This window comes from Tiliqua scincoides, chromosome 1 (genome assembly GCF_035046505.1).
Source record: "Tiliqua scincoides isolate rTilSci1 chromosome 1, rTilSci1.hap2, whole genome shotgun sequence".
Taxonomy (NCBI): Eukaryota; Metazoa; Chordata; class Lepidosauria; order Squamata; family Scincidae; genus Tiliqua; species Tiliqua scincoides.
In genome coordinates this window covers 93,753,523-93,778,814 of record NC_089821.1, presented here as the reverse complement: position 1 = coordinate 93,778,814, position 25,292 = coordinate 93,753,523, and the positions used below count along the sequence as shown (strand labels likewise).

Genomic DNA, 25,292 nt, shown 5'->3' with positions numbered 1-25,292 from the left:
GCTGCTTTTGCTGCCAGTTGCAGCTGCAGACAGTTCATTCTCTGCTCTCTCTAGTGGTCCATGGGGGATTGCTTGCTCAGAGTGATGCTGGAGGTGATCAAAAGCAATTATTTTTTTTTGAGACCTCAAGGACCACTTCTCAGGGTCTCACAGACTACCTGTGGTCCCTGGACCATGGGTTGGGCACCAGTGATGTAACTTGATCAGGTGGAAGAACTGGATGGATGGATATGGAAAATTTGTACAGACTTCACAAGGTCACTAAAACAGATTTGTGCTAAGGTGCTTAAGTTCACAAAATGGGTCTACAGAGAAAATTAGATAACTACGCGTATTTGGCTCCTTATCTCCCAAAAAAGCTCATAATCAAAAATGGTTTTCAACCATTAATCATTATGATTTCGGGATGGGGGGATAACTTCTTTTACATGCTATTGATTGCAGTGGAGAGATCTAAATCAAGTATTTCATCACTCAAAATGCAAGCATTAAGGCTGCAAGTCTATGCACACCTTCCTGAGAGTAAGCCACATTTAACAAAGTGGGACTTACTTCTGAGTAAACACATAGGATTGCACTGTTAACTTGTATCTAAGAAGTTCCTCTTCTTAGGATAAGGGGAAGGGGTGATTTTCAACCACCTCCTCTTAATTCTGCAGCCTTCTGAGAACCAGCCAGTTCTGTTACAAGGAGTTCCTTAACCCCCTGCAGCAGAATTTTAGCAGGTACAGAGGGCTGTGCCAAAGAGGTGGCTAGGAAGTTCACTTCTGTGTGATTCCTGCTGCACATGAAGTTCTTGGAATATGTCCTTAACTACTGAACTTGCTCAAAAATTGTTACCAGCGGTTCTCAAACTGTGGGTCTGTGGCCTCCCAGTGGGTTATGACCTAATTTATGGTTGGCTGAAAAACTGACAAGATAGCTTAAGCTATGTGCATCAAGGGTTAAACAACCTGGTACGGGGGGGGGGTGAATACTGCTGCCCAATCACCATTATAGCCACAGAGGCTTGAGAAGCTGTTGGAAGTGAAACGTTTTTTAGGTCGGTCCTAATGCAAAAAAGTTTGAGAACCACTGTGTTAACCAATGTTGCCCAGGAATTTGAATGGTAGCAGTTCTCTAATGTCTCAGATGCAGAGGTTTTTCCCAGAACTAATAATGTACAAGGATTACAAAGCCATGATCTTGGGACAATTCTTTTAAAATGTAAAACACACACACAAATTTGAAGCAAGAACTTCTATCAAAAAATAATTTGAACTCAAATCTTCCCATTCCTACAACAGCTAGACTCTATAGGAAATTGTCCAATAAACCATCTTTGCAGTTTCTCACATGCTATTAATACACAAAGGAAAATACATGCTTACACACCCCTATACTACATTCTCTTTCCCATCTCTTCATTAAGTATTCTGTGTTGGTGCCTATTAAGGTTGCAAAATGTTTAGATCTTTAGCAAGACCTGCACAATAGAATGAAAGACACTTAAATCAGTTCTTAGATATTTGCATAAAATACTGACATCTAAACACTTTGCAAAGGATATTCGCATGCGAATACATAATCTATTTTACAGTGATAATTAAGCAAACTGTCAAAGCTCAAAATGAGCATAGAATCTAATTCTTTGTATGACCTATTAAAAGGGGGAAAACCTGTAATGATTTCTACCAAGTTACAGACATGCCCATTACATGCAGTACCAATTCACAACTATCAACCACCATTCATTTATACTTTATTTTTCACATTTTATACCACCCTTCCTCCAAAGAACTCAAAGTGGTGTATATAGTTCCTTCCCTTATTTTGTCTTCTTAACAACCTTGTCAGACAGGTAGGTGCAGCTGATAGATAGTGACTAGTGCAAGGCCAACCAAGAAGCTTCATGGCTGAGCAAGGATTTGAACTTGTACATTTTTATGTATTCGTTTAAAAATACAAATGTTCCTTTCTCCTTCATAATAGCAAACTCAGGTGGTTGAGTGTTCATCGATTTATATGTGAAATAGGGCCACTAAGCAACAAATAGTGGTTTATACAGGCTCTGAGGTCTTCCTAAGGAGTAGTGCAGGAGTAGTGATATTTGTAAAGAAAATGGACTGACGTCTTTAAAAATAAAAAATCACCAGCCTGATACAAAGTGATCATGCTCATTCTCACCAGGCATGGTGTGCTGAGGTAACAGTTAGAAAAACACAACAATAGATCATGGGGGTCGGAGAGAAATAAAGAAAAAGAATTGGCCTGCTTGAACCAATGGAGCATTAATGTAGGGGAAATACAGGGTGACCCAAAAGTAGATGGACAGTAAATGATAACATTTATTCCACCTACTGTCCACCTACTTTTGGGTCACCCCGTATATTTTACTGCAGGTCCCACCTCTTGTTAAGAACTGAAATTTCACAAGGAACACAAGCAGACCGTTTTGGTAGACAATTTTCAAAAGAGAGAGAACACCAAATATGTTCATCTATCAATTTTGAATCTCTTAAAGGTAACAGTAGCATATTTTGTGGAAAGTTAGTTAATAGTACTGTACAATGGAATTTTAGTTAACTTGCACAGATCAGTAGTAAGTGCATGTATAATTAATGAGAAATTTTCAAAATAAAGGCTATGTACCAACTTCATCCAAAATTCTACATCTATTGTTCCAATTTCCCAATTTAATAATACTGAGAAAGGGAAAGGTTTGTGGTACAGGTTTTCCATCTATTGAGTCTCACTAAATCAAGAAGGGGTATAAAAACTTGCTTGGCTTTATTTTCCCCACATTATTTCCCCAAAATTAACCTACTCATAGGCAAATAAGCAGCTACAGAGCCTTACTCTAGATTCAGGAACAAAGAGATACCCAAGGAGAGTAATTCCTCTAAAAGAATGAAGGCTCTCCACATTCTTGGCTAACTACAAATTTTGAAAGATTAAGACATGCTTACTTTTCAAGAAACAACAAAATAAAAACTAGAATATTACAGATATAATAAAAATCCAAACTACTACTTAGCACAGAGTATAGTCTGTTTTTTCATAAGTTACCAAGACAGAGTCTGGAACTTGCATACATACAGCAGACATCATCACGAAGTCATTGTTTGCTCTAGTGTCGACATTCAACATTCTTTTCACTGCACTTTGCAAAATGATTCCTCAAAATCAAGGGATAGCACTTACATTAGTTACATCTCTCTAACCATACGAGGTAGCATTCCAACTAGTGTTCTGCTGTTGAGAACTCTCTCCAAGAACAAAAGGAGTGCTTCACTCAGGCAAGGGACCCTTGTGCAAGTGGAAAGTTCCTTCTGTTCCTGGAGAGAGCTTCTGATGCTAAAAAGCGCTAGACAGAATATTACCCCATTAAAACAGATTATTCATGTTAATTATATCATATAGGCCCCCAATAAAAATGTCTTACTGGATCAGAACAAAGTCCACATAGCCCAGCATTCAGCTGATAGTAAGATACCTCAGAACGATCATAAGCAGGCTACTTCCCTCATGTTTCTTTCCAGCAGCCAGTATTCAGGGATACAGTCCTCTCAATACTAACATTGCATTTTTGGCAAAATGGATAATAACCACTGATAAAAATTTATTATTCACAAATTCGTCCAATCTGATCAGAACTCATCTATTACCATCACCACATTTTGTGCTAGTGAATTTCACAAGTTAATTATGTATATGGTGAAGTAATACAGACTTTGACAGTAATTACATGGCTAATAAATTTCACTGGGAGGTCACTAATCTACCAGGAGAGAATAGCCACACACTGCTCAATGTGACCATACTATAGATTTGCAGAATGCTAGCTGCTGTAAAGGATCACATTGTTAAAATTGCTTCCTGAATGCTTGCCTAACCGAAGTCTAACATCAGACCGACAAGTCTATAATTTCCTGGCTCTCACTTAAAATCTGGTGAAAGCTTGAGAAGTGGACAAGGTAGATCTGGGTGATAATTACATTATCTACAATAATTACATTAATTATTCTAGTTAAATGACCAACAATTTCCCATTAAACTATTTTAATAACTCTGGGACAAATATCATGCAATATGAGTGATTTGTTCTTTCTTAGCATATCCTGTGTCACTTCTATCTGACATCATTCTTCAGAAGCATTCCTCAAACACAATAGTTCTGTGTTGGGTATCTCACTAATCTCTTCTGCTGTGAGCATTGGTGTAAATAATTCATGAGGCTTGTTTGTTTTTTTCTGTCATATTTCAACTTTGTCATCTAATGGTCCCATTGACTAGTTTCATGTATAGGTGGGCCCCCATATCCATGGATCCAGTATCTGCAGTTTCCATTATCTGTGGATCCAGCCTCTCCCCACTGCGCCCATTAGTATTATTTAAATGCTTACTGAGTAGAAATGTTCTTTCTTTACAGGGTTGCTGTAAGTATACAAGCTTAGAGTCACATACAGGCTTCTTCCTGTAAGTGGAAGACCACTTGAAAAGACCAGTTAGCAGGAAGTTGTTCACAGTTAATGGGTGGGCAGGTTCTCCGTATCTGCAGGGGGGTATCTGGAACAGATTCCCCATGGATACAGGGGCATATCTGTATTTAAAGATGTGTTTGTATTTGATGTAAGTAAATGAGAGTTAAAAGGATCCTCAATGGGAGACTGGGTTTACAGTAAAATAGAATTAAAGTACTGATATCAAAGATTTTAGCTGGAGGCTAGTTGAAGACAAGTAGTTACATGTAACTACTCTCTGTACTTGTAACAACAAGTAGTAACCTGTAAATGACAAGCATGCAACACACATCCCTTTTTGCAATATACAATACATCCAGCCAGTTCAATAGGGCCTAGATGATGATGATGATGATGATAATAATGCACTTTATTTATATCCCGCCCTTCTCCCTAAAGGGACCCATGGCGGAGCACTGTGATATGGATAGAGATGTACACAGCAGCCTGTGTCTCTCTCTCTGCCACACTGGGACATTTTCTTTTAGCAAACTGGTCTTCAAATTGTTTGTTAGTTTGCTTTACTGTTATCTACACTGGCCTGTCAGACTTTTTTGTATTCTTTATTTAGGGGAACACTCCTACTACAATTATATTTATTTACTACAATTTGTATTCTGTTTATTTTTGGAAAAAACAAATATACCCTTTTAGATTAAGATGCCTGGTTCTTTGGAACAATTTTCCATTTTCATATATGTTGCATTTGATACCACTTGCAGTCATTGTATTCAAGCACTGAGAACTTGCAGAAGACCATAAGCAACACTTAAAAGTAAATCAAGTAACTATTCTTCAGTCAGAGATGGAGGCCTCTGCACATTTACCTGGCAGGACATCCCATTCAACTGACTTACCTCTGAATAAAAATGCACAGCACTAAACTACAACAATTCCAAGGCACAGCCACTGAGAAACATCAGGCACTGCCCTGAGTGCATCTATCTTCAATGTGGTTTTTGTACTCTGCTCATGGCTGAAGATGAAAACTTTTGACTTAATCCACTGCTCACATTAAGCTCCACCTACCATTTTCCAGTGAATAGAAGGCGTTTCCATTCACACAAAGAAAATGTGGTGAAAAGCTCTGATTTTCCTGTTTCTTCACCTATTTCGGACCTATCAAGGGGATTCTGCATGGAGTTTAACATACCGAAGGGGAGTCCATCCAAGGTAATAGCCATTATTGTTTCTTGTTGAGTTCCTCCTTCTTCCTCAAAAATAAACAAAAGATCAAAACCCAGTGTACAAGATCTCATGCTGAGTGAGCACACACATTGGAAGTGTGAAGCTCACCCAATTTCCAAGAATGAAAAGTTCACGTGATTCAAGGTAACCCCAAGTAGCCAATACCACAGGTAAAACCAGATTAACAACCACTGGAATTTGCCCATATTTGACATCAGGAACATCTGATGCCCCATGGCACTTCACCTGCCCACCTTGCTAAGAACAGGTTCAAGGATCAGGTACCAGGAATAGCATAAATAAACAGGGAAGGGAAAGGACCCTGGGAAGTTCCCTCAAGTTTTGCTTTGTCACTTGTATTTTAACAATGCTGGTCACCCCCACCGCTTTCCTTCTTTTTATTGAAATTATTAGTGCCTTGCTTTTCATTTTTGCATTTTCCTTCCATTGTTCGGTTATTTCACAGCCTTTTAAAACACATCTTGTATTTCTCCTGTGTCACCTTCCTTGTCTCAGTTCATCTAGGGAAGAGTTCCTCAACCAGTGGTACGGATACCACCAGTGATACTTGAGATGGTGTCTGGTGGTACTTGTGGACCCTTGGACACCTGCCGCATGGCTGTAAGACCAGGAATGCAACACAACAGCAGTAGGAGGCTCAGCTCAGTGGGCAGAGCTCCAAAACATGCTTTTCCAGGCTTGAAAAAGCCCTCAAATCCACCCTGAGCCTCTTACTAGTTTGTTGCATGGCATCTGGCTTCCCAACCCAAAAGTAACTGGCAATGATGTCTTCAACAGTTATTTCCAGTGGTACTTTGAATAGGTAGACCATGTGAAGTGGTACAGCAGAGAACAAACATTAAGCAACACTGATGTAGGACAGTGTTCTCCAAGCTGTGGGTCATGACCCCAATGTGGTCACAAAGCCTCCTTTGGGTTATAACAAACTTTCAGAGCCTGTGCAAAAGAGGGCTTGAATCCAATCCAATAATGGCAAAACTGAGTTCTTGGTATAATCCTGCACAGCCTCTTCTCACTGTCTTCCCCGCAGCTCCTAAGGCCAGCCCTGCTCAGGCTGCTACCTGGGTTGTTGTGAAGATACAAGAGGCAGAGGGAAACAGGGCAAGCAGCAACAGAGGTAAGGGGGGGAAATCAGCAGTGGGTCTCCAGTCTCATACTTTATGTATTTATTTATTATGGCATAAAAAAGGTTGAAAGCCACTGAACTAGGAAAAAGTCAGTGGACACAACTAAGACTGCTCATGTTCCACAACTGGTTGCTTTTAAGAGGACCCCTGAATTTCTGGGCTCCCTTCTAACCTGGGAGAGAGGTTTTCCCAAGGTGATCTCCTTCTGCCTGGGCTCTCAGTTTTGTGTGGTGGTAAGAAGAACAACCTTTTCCCAGTTTATCCAGCTAAAACGGTGATGCAAAAAGCAGGGAAGCAGGTGCCAGTTGTTATCTTGTCATCTATCTACCTTTACTGGGGGATGACACTTCTTCCCTCTGAAACCCCCTCCCACCACATGTTATCCTGTTATATTAACCATTGTCAGCACTGATCAGACAAAATGTTCTACTACCATTAAAGAAAACTCTAGAAGAATTTCAACAGGACAGAGAGGATACCCAAAACTACAATACCATCCAAATCTTTTCCTTGTTTAACCATGGTAGATACATTTGCACCAAGTCTCTATTTCAAACTAATTCAGACATAATTAACTACATCTGATAACAACAAATCTAATTAAGAACATAGAGAAAAAGTGCATATACCCCCCAAGTGTATATAAACTGATATCCATCGTGTCAACACAAATAGCATGTGAAATATCTGCATGCCTCTACATGTGCAAATCAGACGTAGAATGCCCTCCTCAGTTCAAGATAGATTTTCAATGTATCTTTAAGGCAGCTTAGTTTCATAAAGTAATCCAACTTCATTTTGAAATACATTCTTAAAATATTTTTGGGGACCTCTAATAGAGCAATGAATGTATAAGAACATACTCTGTACATCCATGTGTGCAAAGCCAGCTCATTCTGACATGACAATGAATTTGAGAAAGTTGGGGAAGCAGGCAGGTCCAGTACGCATACATGGTTATTACACAAACCTAAGAAAACACTTTTTTTTTTTAGTTGTCAAGGGTGTTTGAACAAATCTAGAATATTTTTGGGGTGCCAAATCAAAAAATGGCATCTGTTTTGCCCGACTGGCTCTAGTTTTGGGGGTATGGCATAGCCATCTTATAGGTTCCCAAAACTAAAGCCAATCAGGCAAAACCGATGCAATTTTTTGATTAAGCACCCCATATATGCCCAATAATAGGTTAAACTTTTAAGACAACAAAACGTAAAACAAGCTTATGTTTTATCATCATCAAGAATATTTATAATTTTTTTTCCCCCAATATGGATATACCATATTTTTCACTCCATAAGACGCACTTTTTCCCCCCCAAAAAGTGGGGGGAGAAGTGTGTGCGTCTTATGGAGCGAATACTGCAAAGCTGCAGGCGTTCTCAGGGCAGCAGAGCCTCCTTGGCAGGTGCTTCTGCCCCTGACCAGGGTCCTGCCTGCCTGCTCAATGGAAATGCAAATGCAAAGGTAATGCAAATGCAAATTGTAATGCAAATGCAGGGGCTCAATGGTAATGCAAATGTAATGCTTAGTGACAATGCACTTGCAGAAAAATACTGCAGTACCTCATTCTACCAGTGCAAGGATGATAAAGCAGAAAAGGCTAGCATATAAAATTCCTTTTAAACTAGAGGTAGTAAAATATGCTAAGGAGCATGGAAACAGAGCAGCGGAGAGACATATTTTATTACACTATTTGGTTCAGAATATTTTTTTTCCTGTTTTCCTCCTCTAAAAACTAGGTGCGTCTTATGGTCAGGTTTCGCTTATAGAGCGAAAAATACGGTAATTAAAGTGGTTTACACAGTAAAAGAAACAAGAACATGGTTTCTTATACTAAAAAGGCTCACAATGTAAAAAGAAACCCAAGATGACCCTAGAAAGTAGCTACTGGGAAGGATAATATACTGCAGTGGTTCCCTAACTTTTTTGTATGGTGGCTCCCTTGACCTACTGGGCCACTTGGCTGCAGCTCCCCATTAAGGCTACAATCCTATATATTATATGTCAGGTTTTTTGCAAGGATTCCATGGCTCCCCTGGCTAGTTTCTGCGGCTCCTCAGGGAGCCATGGCTCACAGATTGGGAACCACTGCTATACTGGGATGATGACAGTTACTCTGCCCTTGCTAAAATGCAAGTCGTCACATTAAAAAGTGCCCCTTTGTCCAGGAAGCAGGGGTGTACTGAGATTGAAGTGCAAGGCCAGCAGCAACTATCCCCTTCCACACCTTGAAGGTGCACAACATGCAAGAGGGCTACAGTCATTTGGAAAAACAGAATTAATTTTATGCTGCCCATTATAAATACTATTCTATCCAACCTCAATATTATTAATTTGTTTTACAAAACAATGCATTTTTAGAACAGGGAAGCTTTCTCCTGCTACATTTTCCACAGAAAGGCTTCTGTGCCACATTGCAGATGGCATGGAGTTACATTCTCATCCACCACAACATCCTATTTCCACTTGCAAGTGATTAAGTTACATTCATACTCAGAACATGAAGAGCTGCTATAAATGATATCAGGAAACTTAATACCTTACAATGATTTTTGTCCTTTGTGTATCTTTTAACTTAAGGTACATATCTTTCTGCACCATGCTGAGCAAATTATTATCTGGAGCATGTAGATCATCACAATTAAACAAACCAAAACAGATGAAATGTAGCTTTATTATTTCAAAAAAGTGGAAATACATCTTCATTTTTGACAACTCAAGCTTATTATTTTATTATTTATTTTTCACATTTTTATACTGCCATTCCTTCAAGGAACTCAGGGCAGTGTACATGTTGCCTCTCTCCTTTTGTTCTCACAACAATTCTGTGAGGTAGGTAAGGCTGAGAATGACTGGCCCAAGGTCACCCAGGAAGCTTCATGGTTGAGTGGGGATTTGAAGTTACTCTACTATCAAAGCAGAAGCAGACCTCACAAGCAGCATAAGTTTCAAATTACTCAGTTGCAAATGTTTCTTCTGTGCATCACAGATTTTGTATTCACAACACTGATCGCTTAAAAAATCATATGCATTTAACTTTTATTACTAAGAAGTATTTTTGGGAAAGTGGTCTAGCAACCTCCTATCTATTTATTACAGCTCCAAGTTTTAATCAATTTCACTTATTATTCAATAAATAAAAGCTTGAACTGATTAACTAATCAGCAAAGTTAACAGTAAAAATCATTCATTTTTTCCTGGCTATTTTGCTTCCAATATGTTGCCGTAATAAAGAACTAAATGTTAAAGACAGACTTTCCTTCTAAAAACAAGTAAATTAAGGAAGTCCCACCACTTCCTTCTCTTTCAAAAGCATCTATTTTTGGTACATGCAAATTTAACTATAATTGATTAGCAATCCATTAAATGCAGGTGGTTAATCAAATCAAATAAATTTGTGGCTGACACCCCCCCTTTTTTAAAAAAGGAAACTAACTTCACTCTGGTAACAAAGAACCAATTATAGCAAAGGAAATCCAAATCAGGTTTTATGCATTCAAGCTCAGAAATTACTGGATCATTATCTTTGTTCAGAATGTGTTGCTCACTTTAAAGTTCTACAATTGAATCACATCAATACAGAACGTGGAGTGATATACAGAATTCAGAATACTCTTTTTTTTTTAATGTTCCCCTTATGAAGATAAATGTGGGCAGGCTCATAAAGCAGGAGTGGGGGTAAGAACAGGACATCTCAGAAGGAGAAGGTAGTTTCAATGCCCCATACAGCACCTTGTCTCCTCTAAAACCTATATGGAATGCATACAAACCATGCAATCTAGATTCTAGACTATTTTGGTGCTCGAAAACAGGACATGTTCTCAGTCCTACTGAAGTTTGCTAAGCCCCAAGTGCATAGTCTATGACCAGGACTAGATGAACTAAGGGCCCAATTCTATTTAACTTCCCAGCACCAATGCAGCGCTGCATCAGGGAGCAGTCACAGAGGTCTCCTCAAGATAGGGGAACAATTGTTCCCTTATCTTAGAGCTACACTTTGGCTGCATTGGTGCTAGAAAGTTGTATAGGACTGGGCCCTTAGCATTCTCAATCGCAGTTATAAGCTGAACTGAGGACCAAAATGTGCTCTCCACACCTCTGTATATGACATCATAAAATAAACATGGTCTACCTCAGAAAACCACTGTTTAAAGTGCATTTCCACCCTAAAACAACAAGCAGATCCATTCATATGTCACAGCAGTACTTGTGTCTTTCTCAAACAGAAAATGCTGAAAGCAATACTCAGCATCATCCAATTTGCTTAACGCTACAAGAATATTAAAGCTTCATATTGACTTCAAAGTAAATCCCTCCAATATCAGTAGAACTTTTGAGTAAACATGGCTTATAAAGCACACTCCACTGGCTCAAGTTAGGAATGTCCAAATTGCAGACAGTTGCATTGGTGCTTTTGCACAGGTGCAACGTATCTTTTGTGATGATTCTGCATAGACATGATAGTGCTGGGCTGGCAAAAGCCAGCTGATTCAACCTACGTAAGTTCCAATTTCCAGATACAACACTGGAATGGAACCAGTACATATTATACATAACCCCATATGAAAATAAATAAATATGTTGGGGACTTAGTGTAAGGTCACTGCCCAAAGTACACTCACATCACAGTATATTCCAATGAACCCTGTGCGATTTATTTTCAAGTAATGTTTTGCATTGGGGTATAAATTGGAAAACTGCTTTATTAGCTCATGCATCTTTCAAAACAATCACTATTAAAAATGACAGGCAGTATATACAGGGGTAATATTTAAGTTTGTTTTATTAAAAATATACACTCACAATATTTTATATCCAGCTTCTTATTTTATAAAGAATTTAATGGTGATAAGGATTTATGTTTGCAGTGTTAGATAATCCTTGTTTCCACAAACATTATTTTACAAGTTGGCTTATCTGCACTATTTTCAACTGAACTGTACAAGGTGAAAAACACATACAGTACAATCACTGTGAGTTGGAAGAAAAAATAAAAGCCAATCAAGTTTGTAAATATAGTTACAGCACAGTGCTATGCATGTCTACTCAGAAGTGTCCCAATGAGTTCAACAGGACTTACTCCCAGGTAAGTATATATAGGTTTGCAACCTTAGATTAGATTGTTTCAAAAAGTACACACATGTATTACAGAATTGATTTGTCTCCTAAAAAGATCAAAAGACAACTGAACTATTAGCAATATTGAATGCAATGTATAATAAAAATAGTAAAACAAGGGAAATTACAATGAGGTCAGAATCATGAGTTACCAATGAAAGACTACAACAATGCCTTTCTGTTTTAATAGTCAAATGAGAAAGCCAATCACAAAGATGTGCAGCCTTCCTTTGACAGTCACAACTTCAGGAAACCCAATCCAGAAAATAGTGGGCTGGCAAGGAGGCGGAGATCTCTCTTCATTGAAGAAATTCTTGAAGATACATTTACTACCAACTCTGCATGCAAACACAGCCACATTACGGAATAGTCGGTACACTGCAAATCAATTCAAATCAAATATATACGAATCTCAGCTTTCAAGAAATACAACTGCAGGGAGTTCACCTAAGCATCACCAACATTACAAACAGCAAGCATTCCCACTGCAGAGCTGTCTTAGCTCTCTCTTCAGATCTGAAAGCAATACTTAGAAACTGACAGCAAGCTAGTACGTATTACACACGCAACCTTAAAATTAAGCTCTGATGCATGTAATTTAATTCTTTAAAAAGTAATAGCTTAATAGAGATGAACAGAAAACTGATATTCACATCTACAGACAATACATTCGACCAACACAGGCAAGTGCCATCATGCAAGGATTCTTTTTTCCATCATTAATAGACACCTGGTATTTTACACACTATCATCCTGTGTATCACAATAAATTTCAATCCTACTTCAAGAATGAAAAGTAGCCTAAATATCCCCACTGCTTATCCCCCAAGTATCCCCACTGACAACTAGGTAAGAGGCACTTTTTCAAGTGGCTGCTCCTCTTTTATTTAGCAGGGGGAAAGTAACCAGCCCGTCTCACCCCAGCAGTGTCTTTTCTAGCTGCTGTCTGTTGGCGTTCTTTTGCACCTTTTTAAGATTGTGAGCCCTTTTGGGACTGGAAGCCATTTGTTATTTGATTTTTCTCTGTAAACCACTCTGAAGTTTTTGTTGAAGAGCAGTATATAAATATTATTAATAATAACAACAACAATAATAGAAACATATTGTAATTACTGGATCACATGTAAACCACAGAGAATTTTGCGTGGAATTGGTTCACATATGAGCCTAAACCAGTGGTTCCCAAACTTTTGAGCATCAGGACTCAGCTAAAAAAATGGTTTTACTTTACCAGTCACTCAAGCCTCTGTGGCTGTAATGGTGACTGGGAGGTAGCGCTCTCTACAAGTAGCAGTTGCTGATGCACACAGCCTAATCTGCTCTGTCCATTTTGAGAACCACCCAAAACTGGGTCGTGACCCACTGGTGAGAACCACGGATGAGCCTCTCTTCCTACAACCTAGACTGAAAAGCAGGAGCTGTCAAAATAAAGAGAGAGCATCTGAGCCCTGAGCCATATTTTCCTGCAGAGAGAGCAAGCACTTGGATCTCCGATCAGACCAGATGGAAGCAGGACTCTGGTGGCGTCCCATATCACAGGTACCTGTGCGTCCCGTATCTTTGCTACCTGTCTAGTCTAGAGATGCTCCTTTGCTACCTGTCTCACACCTCCTGCTGCTGCAAGAGCAGCCAGCTCCAAAGAGACCGAACAGGCAAGGCTGCCAAAGGAAGATCCGGCGTCCTGAAACAAGGTTACAACCTCCTCCACTCTTTCCTGGGAGTAAGCCCCACTGACTAAAATAGGGCTTACTCCTGAGCAGACGTGCGCCAGAGGCGCTCTGCAACGCGAGAGACGCCTCGGAACTCTCAGCAGCTGCTGTCACACGCCAGCGCCCGGGCTTGGAAGCCGGCAGCAGACACGAGCCACGCTCCGCCAAGAGCGGCTGCCGCGCAAACTCTCCCATTCAAGGACGCCTTCTGCGCCTCCCTCTCCCTACGCTAGCGTAAGCGCCTCCCCCCTCCCCGCTAATCAAAACACTTCGCGAGTCCAAAGGACGCAAAGAAGATGGCGGAGCAAGGCCCCGCTTACGGCGTCGGAGGAGAAGTTACGCCGCGCTGTTTGCGTAGGACCCCGCAGGGAGAGCGCTCGCTGCGGCGGGGAGCGTGCGTAGCGGCGCTTGGTGAATACCAATAGCCTATTTCCCGTGAGGGGAGGGGGGACGCCCGATAAACAATGGTGGGCCCCCCCTGCGCGGCCCCCTTACCGATTCCTCCTCCTTCTCCATGCCCGTGGGCATCTGCGGCACGGCACGGTTGATGGAGACGCAGTCATTGAGGTCGGGCATGTCCTTCCCGCGGTAGATGGGCAGCGGTTTGGCGGCGTCTAGCGCCCGGGCGCGGAAGGAGAGTTTGCTCATTGTCTCCCCCTCACAGTGACACCCCGGGCCGGGCTGGGCTGGGGGCGAGAGGGGGGCCCTCGCTACGGCCTCGCCGCCGCCGCCCAGCCGCTCGCGGGCCCGGCCCCGCACACCATGGAGGGCCCCGCCGCCCCGGAACAGCCCCGCCAAGAGCCGCCCGCAGCCCTAGGTCCGCGCCGGGCTCGCTCGCTCCGCTCCCTGCGCCATGGCAAACATGGCGGACATTAACCAGAGCGGCCAGCGATCCCGGCAGCCAACGCGAGAGCGGGGGGGGAGAGCAGAGGAGAGAGCGCGAGCCGAGGGGAGGGGGAGAAGGAGGGAGCGCGCGCGAGCAGAGGATGCGCGCGCAGCCCCAGCTCTGGAAGCGGCGGCGCTCTGAGGGACTCGAGGCCCTCGCGCCAGCTCCTGTCACTGCGGGGCGGGGGGTGAGGGAGTGAGGCGCTGAAGGGAAAGCAGCGCGCGCCACACATGGGTGCGGCAGGGACGTGCAGTGGGTGTGGTGGGTGTGGCAGTTGAGGCAGAGCCTCCCCGGGAGGGGGGGACGGGGGACCCCAGGGGAAGTCCTTCGAAGGGCAGCTCCCCCACTGTGTGAGGTGCCCAAGCACCCACAGCCCATGCGCAGAGCAGCTCACACGGCGGCGGAGCTGCCCTTCGGTGGACCCCCCCTGGGGTCCCCCTTCCCGGCTGGGGAGGCACTGCCACAACTGCCACCCCACCCACTGCTCCCCCTCAACCAGTGGCACTAAGCACACCACGTCCTCTTCATGTGCAGATGTAGTCAAGCGACACCCCAAAGCCCGAAGGGCTGCCCCACACACGACCCTCTCAGACCACACACAAAACACGATCCGGTGGCACAGCCAAGGCCTCTGCCTGCCACCCGCTTTTAGGAGGCATGGGCTAAGGCGACCCCTTTCCTCTAAGGATGCACCGACAAGGCGCGTCATGCTGCCGGTGGAGCGGCTCGCACCTCCCCAGATAGCCCTACTAATAAACAACCCTCCCGCCAAAACTCCTGTGGCACACCTGCGGACCGTCGTGGCCCGCCAATGTGCCGTGGCACACTGTTGGAAAATGGCTGTGCTGAGGAATCAGCTATCTGTGGAACTCCTTGCCACTTGATATGGTGATGGCGTCTGGCCTGGGTGCCTGTAAAAGGGTGAATTTCTGGAGGAAAAGTCCATCACAGGTTACAAGCCGTGATGTGTATGTGCAACCTCCTGATTTTAGAACTGGGCTACCTCACAATGCCAGATGAAGGGGAGAGCACCACGATGCAGGTCTCTGGTTGTCTTGTGTGATCCCTGAGGCACCTGGTGGGCCACTGTGAGATACAGGAGACTGAACTAGATGGCCTGATCCAGCAGGGCTCTTCTTATGATCTTATGTACCTGGAGTCAAAGAAAAATTCCCCCCCCCCCTTACAACAAAATCAAACTTAATTTATTAAGGGCACAATCCTAACCAGGTCTACTCAGAAGTAAGTCGTATTTTGTTCAATGGGGCTTACTCTCAGGAAAGTGTGGTTAGGACTGCAGTCCAAGTAAATAAATAAAAAGTTTTCTGGTTAGTTGGCTGTACCTTTTGATAGAATACCTCTATTCCAATAGGGTTTGTTTCGTTGCATTCAGCATTAAATTATCTTTCCAATGAAATATAACAAGGTGGTATGTGAACATACCAAAGTTTTCACAATTTTGCCTACTAGCATCACCATATGCTTGTTGCCTCTCCCCAAACCTTGTTGCCTAGTGCAGTTGCTACCTTCTGCACCCCCTTACCTATGCTCCTGTATCCACCTCACCTAAGGAGGGTGAATGGGACAAGCACCTATATTGAGGGTGGCCAAAGTTGCTTAACATAAGAGCCACATACAATAAACTTCAGATGTGTGAGAGTCTCAAGAGAGATGTGTGAGAGCCAGAATATTTAAGAAGCATTTAAATTCTTAAATATATTTACTCACCATGAACATTAAATTTAGGTTTTAATCCATTCGAGTCTCAGTTTATCCTTGGTAAATAATCATTAAACTTAAAAATTTCTTACTTAACTTGTTACCCATGCAGCAAATCCCCCCTCTCCAGATCACTGAAATGGTCCAATGGAAAGGCAGAAGCCAGTACGGTTGGTTCCAGTGGCGTCACAGGAGTTGCCAGAACTCGACTGTGTTCAGCCATGAACTGCCTCAGGGACTCCGGCTCCAGATTTTGCCTCAAGGTTGACTCCTGAAGCCTTTTCCATAACGATGTAGCCACAAGGCAGTGGAAGTTTGGGATCAGAGTTTTCCTTCTCTCAGATGAGCTGCCTTCCCAGGCTAACAAGTCCCATCTACCCGGTGGCTGTTTAGTCGCCTCTTATGACAAGTACAGCCAAACTGAGGGCCTATTCTTATCCCCAGCCTCCAGCGGAAGATGCAGAGTGGTAGTGAAGGAAAGGCTGGCCTTGCTTTGTGCAAGGCCTTTTATAGGCTTTGAGCAACTGCAAGACCTTCAGTCATTCATATAAGTTCCATCTCAAATATATTCATTTATGTAAATTTATTCAAATTTAAAATGTAAATTAATTCTTTTTTTCCCCTGGCCCCAGACACAGTGTCAGAGAGATGATGTGGTCCTCCTGCCAAAATGTTTGAACACCCCTGTCCTAAAGAAACCAGCCAGGGTAGGCACCAGCTGTGGGTTCCACACCCATCAGAGGGCCCACCTGCCTGGATCAACCCCTCAACCCTCAGTTCCAGTGGCAGCATTCAATACATCATCAGAGAGTGGGCAGGGGCAACATGAGTTGGGCCCAAGACCACCAGCAACCTGGTGCTGGCATTGACCATGAGTATGTATACTTAGAATCAGGAAAAGACTGTTTCACACATTAGAGATTCTTGCTTCAATCAGTTTGTCATGCAAATGTAAGAACTACATACAGAACATGCACCTGCATCACACATCTCTCTTCAGCTCTCCAGTATTGAAGTTAGATGGGGGGCAAAACAATCAGTAAGCAGCCCCTCCCACTCGATGTCAGAGCCATTCCAGGCAGCCACAGCAACACACAAGAGACACCATTTGGTAAGGCGGTCACCTGTGCATTGCTGTTACTGCCCAGAATGGCTCTGAGAGCGAGTGGGAAGGGCCACTTACATGGTGTATAACGGTTCCTGCAGTATTTATCCATTCCCCCCCTCAGGCTATGCAATTGCAACTCTCTGTTCTGCACTAAGCATCAAGCATTTGTACAAATAGCATGGTAAAAGCTCTCAGGTGATTTAAGCTTCACATATGCATAGTTCCTTGGTTACCGAGATGCTATCTCACTGCACTGATGCAGCAGTGCACCTTCTCTGCACCACTTGTGTAAGAGACAGTTTAGTTAGGAATACATAAACCATCTCTTTCCCAAGAGATGCTGAGTAGGCAGACTATGTCCTCTGGTAAACCATTGTCTAAATTTTAGTGAACCACCTAGCACCTCCTGGTTGTTGGAATGCTCACAAAGGGTGCTGGTCAGTGGGACCTTGATCTGATCTAGCAATGTATTCCTTTTGTTCTTAAGTCAGAGTGCAGTCATGGGATTGCTTTAACACATCAGTAGTCAACAGATATTCTAGTAAATACAGGTGCCTGCCACTTAACAACGGTTTGCTTAATGACAGACCACATATATGACGGTGGTCAAAGCACAATAAAGATGCTCTTAATGAGGCAATCGCATCTCCCATAGCCTGCAGCAGAGTGCCTGTTTACACAATAGAGAGGCTCTTAATGCAAAGAAGAGGCAATATATCTCCAGTAGCCTCTGCAGCCAGCTAGTGTCTGGCAGGGAGTGTCTATTTACACAACAAAGGCAATAGATTGGACTGAATGTTCACTTAATGACCTAATCACATAACAACAGGGATTAGAGACCATATACCCATAGTTAAGTGGCGCACACCTGTATGCAGTAAAACAACCCACCCCTGAATTACATACACAGACAAGATAACTATATGTGTCCATTACATTTTAAATAAACGCTCTTTCACTCATAGAGCAACGACATATATGGAAATATGTATAGACTAATGTCCTAGGAAGAGGCTGCCTGCACTAGACTGTGAGCCCAATCCTATCCAATTTTCCAGCACTGATGCAGCTGTGCCAACAGGGCATGTGCTGCAACATGTTGAGGAGGGTAGACAGGGAGGCCTCCTCAAGGTAGGGGAGTGTTTGTTCCTTTATTTCGGAGCTGTGTTGCAGCTGCATCAGCATTGAAAAGTTGTATAGATTGGGCCCTGTATCACCCATACAAGCTGTATGTATCATACACACAGTTTGACGTTCCAGGTGCGAATACAGAAGCACATTAAGGCTGCAATCCTACTTTCCTGGGTGTAAGTTCAATTGAATTTAATCAGACTTACTTCTCAGTAGACATGCCTAGGATTGCACTGTGACTCTTTTTTTTTTTTTGTAAAGTCAGGTGTACACCTCCCTGAACACATGCATATTCAGGACAGTAATGCACATCATCAGTGAGCTTTTTTAAATAAATAAATAAATAAATAATGCCATCCCTAAGCACTTCTAAAACCTGTGACGTTTTTATTCCACAACCTTTTAGGAGTGCCACTGTTCCATGTAATCATGCCTCCTCCACAGAGTCTTGTAAATTATGCAGACTGCATTTATACTTAAATACACATGTGAAAGTCAAGGTGTTAAATATTCACAAGCTATACCTATGCAAACACCATCAATTCAGCAGCAATGGAGGCCTTATCCACCTTCTGCTAAGCACTGCAGATATACATCACAACAAAGGAGCAGACACATATAATATGTGGACAAGAGAATGAGGTTCAGTACTCTTCTTACACTGTTGTTAGACAGTTTGCCTAGCATACATCAGGACTCCTGTTTGTAAAAACGTAATAGTTCAATGGACAAAGTACTAATTCAGATGCTAGACATACATTGGATCATTATCCTACCCAAAGCAAATAAACTAGGCTACAGTCCTCAAAACCCAAGGTGACCCAATGTCCCTGTTCATCTATGGACTCACTGGGGCAGTGACATGTGGAGCAGTGGCAGAAGGTGAGGCAGAACCACCCCACCAGAGTTCTTTGAAAAGTGCCACCGCTGCCTCCTCTGCAGCTGTGATCACACAAACACAACACATGCATTCCAGTCACTCAGAGCTTGTGGGTTGTGAGTGTTTACACACTCACGGCTTCTGCAGTTGTGCATTTCAAAGAACCCCGGCGAGTTGTTGCTGCCTCACCTTCTGCCCCCACACTGCACATCGCTGCACTGGGGAGCTCTAGGAAGGTTTCCATTACAAATCTCCATCTATAAATGTGAGAGCCCCACCCTCCATAAGGTTACCGGCAAATTGGCACAGCTTCTAGCAGTTAGCAACTGGTTTGCCATTGTCTGTTCTGTCTTCTACTCTGGACACTGATTTTGGACTGGTAGTGTCTCTGCTTCCACCACTCAAGCCAAGGAAGCTCAGACAGAAAAAGCTAGTCTTGGGAAAGTCTTTCTCCCAAGACTCCCTGGATCTCCAAATCCAGGAGATCACCTTAGAGAAGAATTGTCTTGGCCAGGGGACTTTATAATACCAGCTCTGGCCTAAGTTTTATTACTGTATAATACTTTTAAAATGTAAGCCGCCTTAAGGGGTGGCCTCTTCAGAAGTAGAAAGGCAGAATATAAATATCTGGATAGATGGAAAGACAGATGGAAAATTAAAGAAGCCAGTAGTGAAACTCAGCAATCTGGTAGGCATGGCAACCTGCTCCCTCCCTTGTGAACCTGGTTCAAGCAGATAAATCAGTAAAGTGTACGATGTTCATTAAAGGGCTATAAAAACCAACAATGCATGGAAATAGGCAAAGGGAAAAAACAAAGGATGGATCAAATATCAAATGGGCAAGAAAATAAGGGGTTACTAGCAAAGCAAGCAAGGTGATTAAAAGACAGCTGAAAATAAAACAAATTCCTAACATGGGTGAGAACTGTCCCTTTCCTAGTTACTCATGCTGTTCCAGAACTTCTGATCCAGTGACAGTATTACCAGACTAGGAGGCCAGATTGCCCTAAAAAAACACTTGCCCTCTTGGCTAGAGTACATTTGGAGTTAGCCAGTGGATATGCCTAAGAATACTGTACTCAGCATTTTGAGTTAAGAACTGTACTTTGCTATTTCTTGGAAGCATGGCCCTAAGATAGCCTGGAGCCCCTCTGTCAAGACCAGAGTTAAGATCCCTTGGGAGGAAGAGCTACTGAAGAACCAAATTGGGAACGTGCATCCCTGACCTGCATCCCTGACCCACTGTGAGTGCTGGGACAGTGAACCAGGGGTGGAATAGGTCAGTGAGTTTCCCTGTGAGGCGCTGACTGTGACTTGGCCATAGATGCTGAATGGCAGGAGAGCATGACTTTCAGGAAACAGCCACTGGTTCCAACAGCATCCTTGGGCAACACACCTAAGCATCCTTATGTGTGACCTTGATGATGTCATTGGTCCATCTGATTGGATAGTTTATGACTACATGAGCATCTTCTCTATCTGCCCTTTGACCTGTTCATGTGATTTGGAGACCCAATCAGCTGGTGCATGCCAATCCCTGCAGGTGAGCTGGCTAGGATCTTGGGGAAGTCAGGCAAGATGACAGTGAATCCACAGAACTCATCTGCTTGGCTAAGTAGGCTTTCTGGGATTGGGTTGATTTCAAGAAGCTTTCAGAAAAGCATCCCAGGACAGTGGCAACTCAAGGTGACTGAGCTGCCTTTTGAGGGGGCTAAGGCATCACAGAAGCTTAGGAGGAAGGGTTGAAGGATGTAAAATAGGAAAACAGGGAAAAATAGGTAAAAATTAGAGTTTTTCACCACACCTTCACGTGAGGTTTATGAGAATGAACCAGTTAAGAGTACTGCACTGACTTCATTCTCAAGAAAGTACCTTACCAACTGTAGCCTTCAATTTAATGTTTCAATAAGAGTTCTACCAAAGCAAACCATTTGGTGCAGGTAATACCAGAAAAATACACTGAGAATCCAGCTCTTTCCCTCTGTTTTCACTAGAGCTATGATATTTTACATATCTTTTTCAATGGCAAATTTAATTAAATCTTCAATTTCTTAAATAACTTTCCAAATTTTCTTGCACAAAGCATTTAACTTTTACAATGAAATAAAACAGTTATTAATTGAAACCAAAATAGGCTAAATATTTAAAATATTTAAAATAATAAATAGTGTTGAAGTTTAATTTAAAAGAAAAACAGACATGGAGAACAGGAAGTAATGGGGACACGGAATAAAGAAAATAGTGAGTTGCTGAAGCAGCATTTTTTACATGAAGCTGAACACGGCAATCTACCATGGCCCAAGGCAGAAGATTGCTGAGAAAGAAGGACGACCTGAACAAGAACTGTTATTACCTCACTGAATAAAAAAAAAAAAATTAGTATGTTGCATGAAACTCCCAGGGAAACACAGGTGTTCTACTGAAAGCACCATTGTAAAGATAACAGGAATGGCACTTAGGAAGACAAATTGTATTGCCAATTATTACTAGTGACAAGTTAAATAAGATAAAGAAAATATTCAGAATTATATTTTGGCTGGATGAAAGTTCAGAAGACACAGTGAGAGAAAAGTGACCAACATCAGCAAAGATTTTGTAAGAGAGAAAGCCAAAATTTTGCACAAGGACAAGAACCATGAGAGAGTTCTAGGAAGTCTTCCAACACACTGCTGTCATATTTCATTCTGAACAAGGACTATCAGCTAAAAGATAATGTAATATGTTGGTTAAAGAAAAGTCAAACGGATTTTGGTTGTAGTAGTAAAAGGAGATGTCTCCCAGTTAGAGAAAACAATGAGAGAACTGAGCAATAATGAACCACAGTGGCTCTGGTATTTTCAACTGAGGAGTTACAGCAGTCAGGTTGTGAACAGAGGAACGACTGGAAGACTTTCAGGGCAATTCTATGAATATCTGCTCAGATTGCACTAACACACTTACCTGGGAGGAGATCCTATTGAACTCAATAGAACTTTGACATTCATAGGATGGCACCATAACTGGTTTTGAGGTTTTAATATGCGAGAAAGCACATGAAACTGAATCTCAGTCTCAAGGGATTTCATTTGAAACAGATGGAGAAAAGCTATTCAATATCCCCAACACCTGAGGCAATGTTTTATATCAGTGGTACCTTGCCCCACATCAGCTTAGGCTGCAAACCTAAACACACTTACTTGGGAGTAGAACAGGAATTTATAGTGGAACTCACTTCTGAGTAAACATGCCTAGGATTGCGCTATTGGTAAGGTTTAGGGCAGCAATTTTCAACCTTTTTCATCTCACAGCATACTGACAAGAAGCTAACATTTTCAGGGCACACCATCAGTTTTTTTACAATTGACAAGACACACGGTGCTGCTGGTGGGTAGTTCACATCCCCAATAGCCCTACTAATAAATTACCTGGCCCCCAACCCCCATGGTACACCTGTAGGCCATTCACGGAACACCAAGATGCCATGGCACAATGGTTGAAAATAGCTGGTTTAGAGTATTGCTAGTGACCAACGCTGGAGGTATAAGCAGGAGAATGTTGCCACTGCTCTTCTGAGATTGTTAGGTTTGGAAAAAGATTAAGTGGTCAATCAGTATAATTTGGAGGTCTGACATTCTCCTCAGTTTGCTGGTAACGTAGTTAGGGTATTTGGGTGATAGTATTACAGTAGAACAGCATAGAGTTAGAATGGAATCTTCTTACAGATGCAAAAATATTTGTAAGTAAATTTTGGAGAACTCTAAATCTTCCTAAACTAAAAGAGTGGTTAAGTAAAATATGGCATACTGCTGAAATGTCTAAATTAACAGAGCATGTTACACTGGGGGAAGATACAACAGAGAAAAAAGTTAAGTATAAACTGGATCCCATGTATTAATTTTATGCAGAAAAGATATGTGCTTAATAGGTATTAGGGTTTTCAAACTTGGGAATAGTGCTGACTGCAAATGGTTTGCAGGTGATGTACATATGCACTTGTAGGAAATCAGGAATAAGTACATACAAAACATGTTTTATATGCTAAGACATGCTTTAGGCTTATATTGTTCAAAATGAACATCTGAGTTTAAAATTGCCCTTTGAACCTTTGTGCCTTATACATGACACAGTCAAACATGACATGATTATCAGTAAAAAAAATTTTTAATTTTAGTGTTACTGACAATACTTTGGAGACATGCAGAATTATAAATTCTGAGTCCTAGAACTATTAGCAGCCGTGGAAGAGTCATGAAGATAATATTTGAGTCCACACTTTGTGCCAAAGCATTCCTAATCCTTAAACCCACACAAGTCATTGTCACCCGGATTGTGGAGTGCCTGCAAGCAACATCCGTTGTCAACAAGCCAAATTAGCAAGTGAAAGCAGGACAAAGAAATCTACCCTGAAGTAACATTAGCAACAACATTAAATCAAAACAACAGAACCCTGAAGATTCACAACTTTGGAGATAATCATCTGCATCTCAGAGGGCCCCCAGAAGCCTCCAGATATCAAGCCCTACAATCTGAGTTTTGACATTATGAGAAGATGGAGGACAGCTGCATTCTGCAGGGCATCTAAAACCTTCTGGTGTTTTTCAAGGACAATCTTCAATGCATTGCACAGACTGTTCCCATGATACTCTCATATCTAAGTATGACTAATGAATTCCCTGATCTTTTATCCAGGTTAATATACGTTTCATGTTTGTCTTCAAGAATCATATTTTAAAAGCATACTAAATCCCTACTTGAAATACTGTAAACTTTTAGTCCATCAGTATACCCACTGGGGGCATCTTCACATGAAACATTTCTCTGTTCAATATCTTCACAGGAAACGGTCTCTATCCTGCTAGAACAGTGCTTCCCAAACACCTACAAGGGAGTTGGGAGTGCTGCAAGTGTGTGCAGGGGAGTGGCTATGGAAGCAACGTAGTCCCCAGGATTGCGCTGCTGCCAGGGACAGGAAGGTTCTTTATACTTACCAGCAGCCAGCGCTGGAGGGGTCCAGGGAGTCCTCTGCAGGGCTCCTCATGCTTCAGAACATGTAAAAATAACAAAAAGGGGCACTTACGGTTTTGCAAAGAAAATTGGAAGTGCCAATTTTTTCTTTTTTTCTTTAAATGTTTGAAGGTTCAGGGAGCCCTGCAGAGGGCTCCCCGGACCACCAGGACTTGGGCACTGGCTGCCAGTAAGTAAAAGAGCCCCCTCCCATCTCTGGCAGCAGCGCAATCCTGGGGATCGCATCTCTGCTTTCCCCCTTCCCACACCTTAAAGGAGCAGTGGCAAGTGCTTCCCTGGCTGGTGGGACACAACCCACCAGTTTGGGAACCACTATGCTAGGTCATATAGCATATCAATGGAAAAGAAGAGGGACTAAATAGTACAGGCCAGTGGTTCTCAGTAGTTTTAGCACTAGGACCCACTTTTTAGAATGAGAATCTGTCAGAACTCACCGGAAGTGATGTCATGACTGGAATTGACATCATCAAGCAGGAAGATTTTTAATAATACTAGTCTGCAATCCTGTTCACACTTACCCAGGCGTAAGTCCCATTTATTATTATTGTTAAAGGCATATACAGAGTAGCCATTAAAAAAAAAATCAGCAACATTTCCCCTAATGCAGTCACATATCACAGTAGCATCAAGTCTAATATATTAAAAATAAAATATTGAAATGAATGGAGACCTAACTGAAATTGGCTCACGTGACCCACCTAGTGGGTCTTGACCCACAGTTTGAGAAACACTGGTACAGGCTGTTGTCAGGTGCATTCAGTAGCCAGCTCCTAGGTGCTACAGATGTTTAGTTGCCCTCTCCCATCAGTACTTATCAAGGACAACCAGATCACAACAATATCCCAAAGTGAACAAAGCAGAACAGAAGCACCAGGCAAGGGAAGTGAGAGAGATGAAGTT

At 42.3% G+C, this 25,292-nt stretch overlaps 1 protein-coding gene across 1 annotated transcript in view; it reads right to left on the bottom strand.

Moving 5' to 3' along the window:
* The window catches only part of EPC2 (enhancer of polycomb homolog 2), a 54,097-nt gene extending 39,576 nt beyond the window's left edge, over positions 1–14,521 (bottom strand). The window contains exon 1 of the mRNA XM_066611949.1: positions 14,160–14,521. Within this exon, the coding sequence (XP_066468046.1) occupies positions 14,160–14,312 (153 nt within the window). The 5' untranslated portion in view covers positions 14,313–14,521. The remainder of the gene's footprint in view (positions 1–14,159) is intronic.
* Between the last annotated feature and the right edge of the window lie 10,771 nt (positions 14,522–25,292).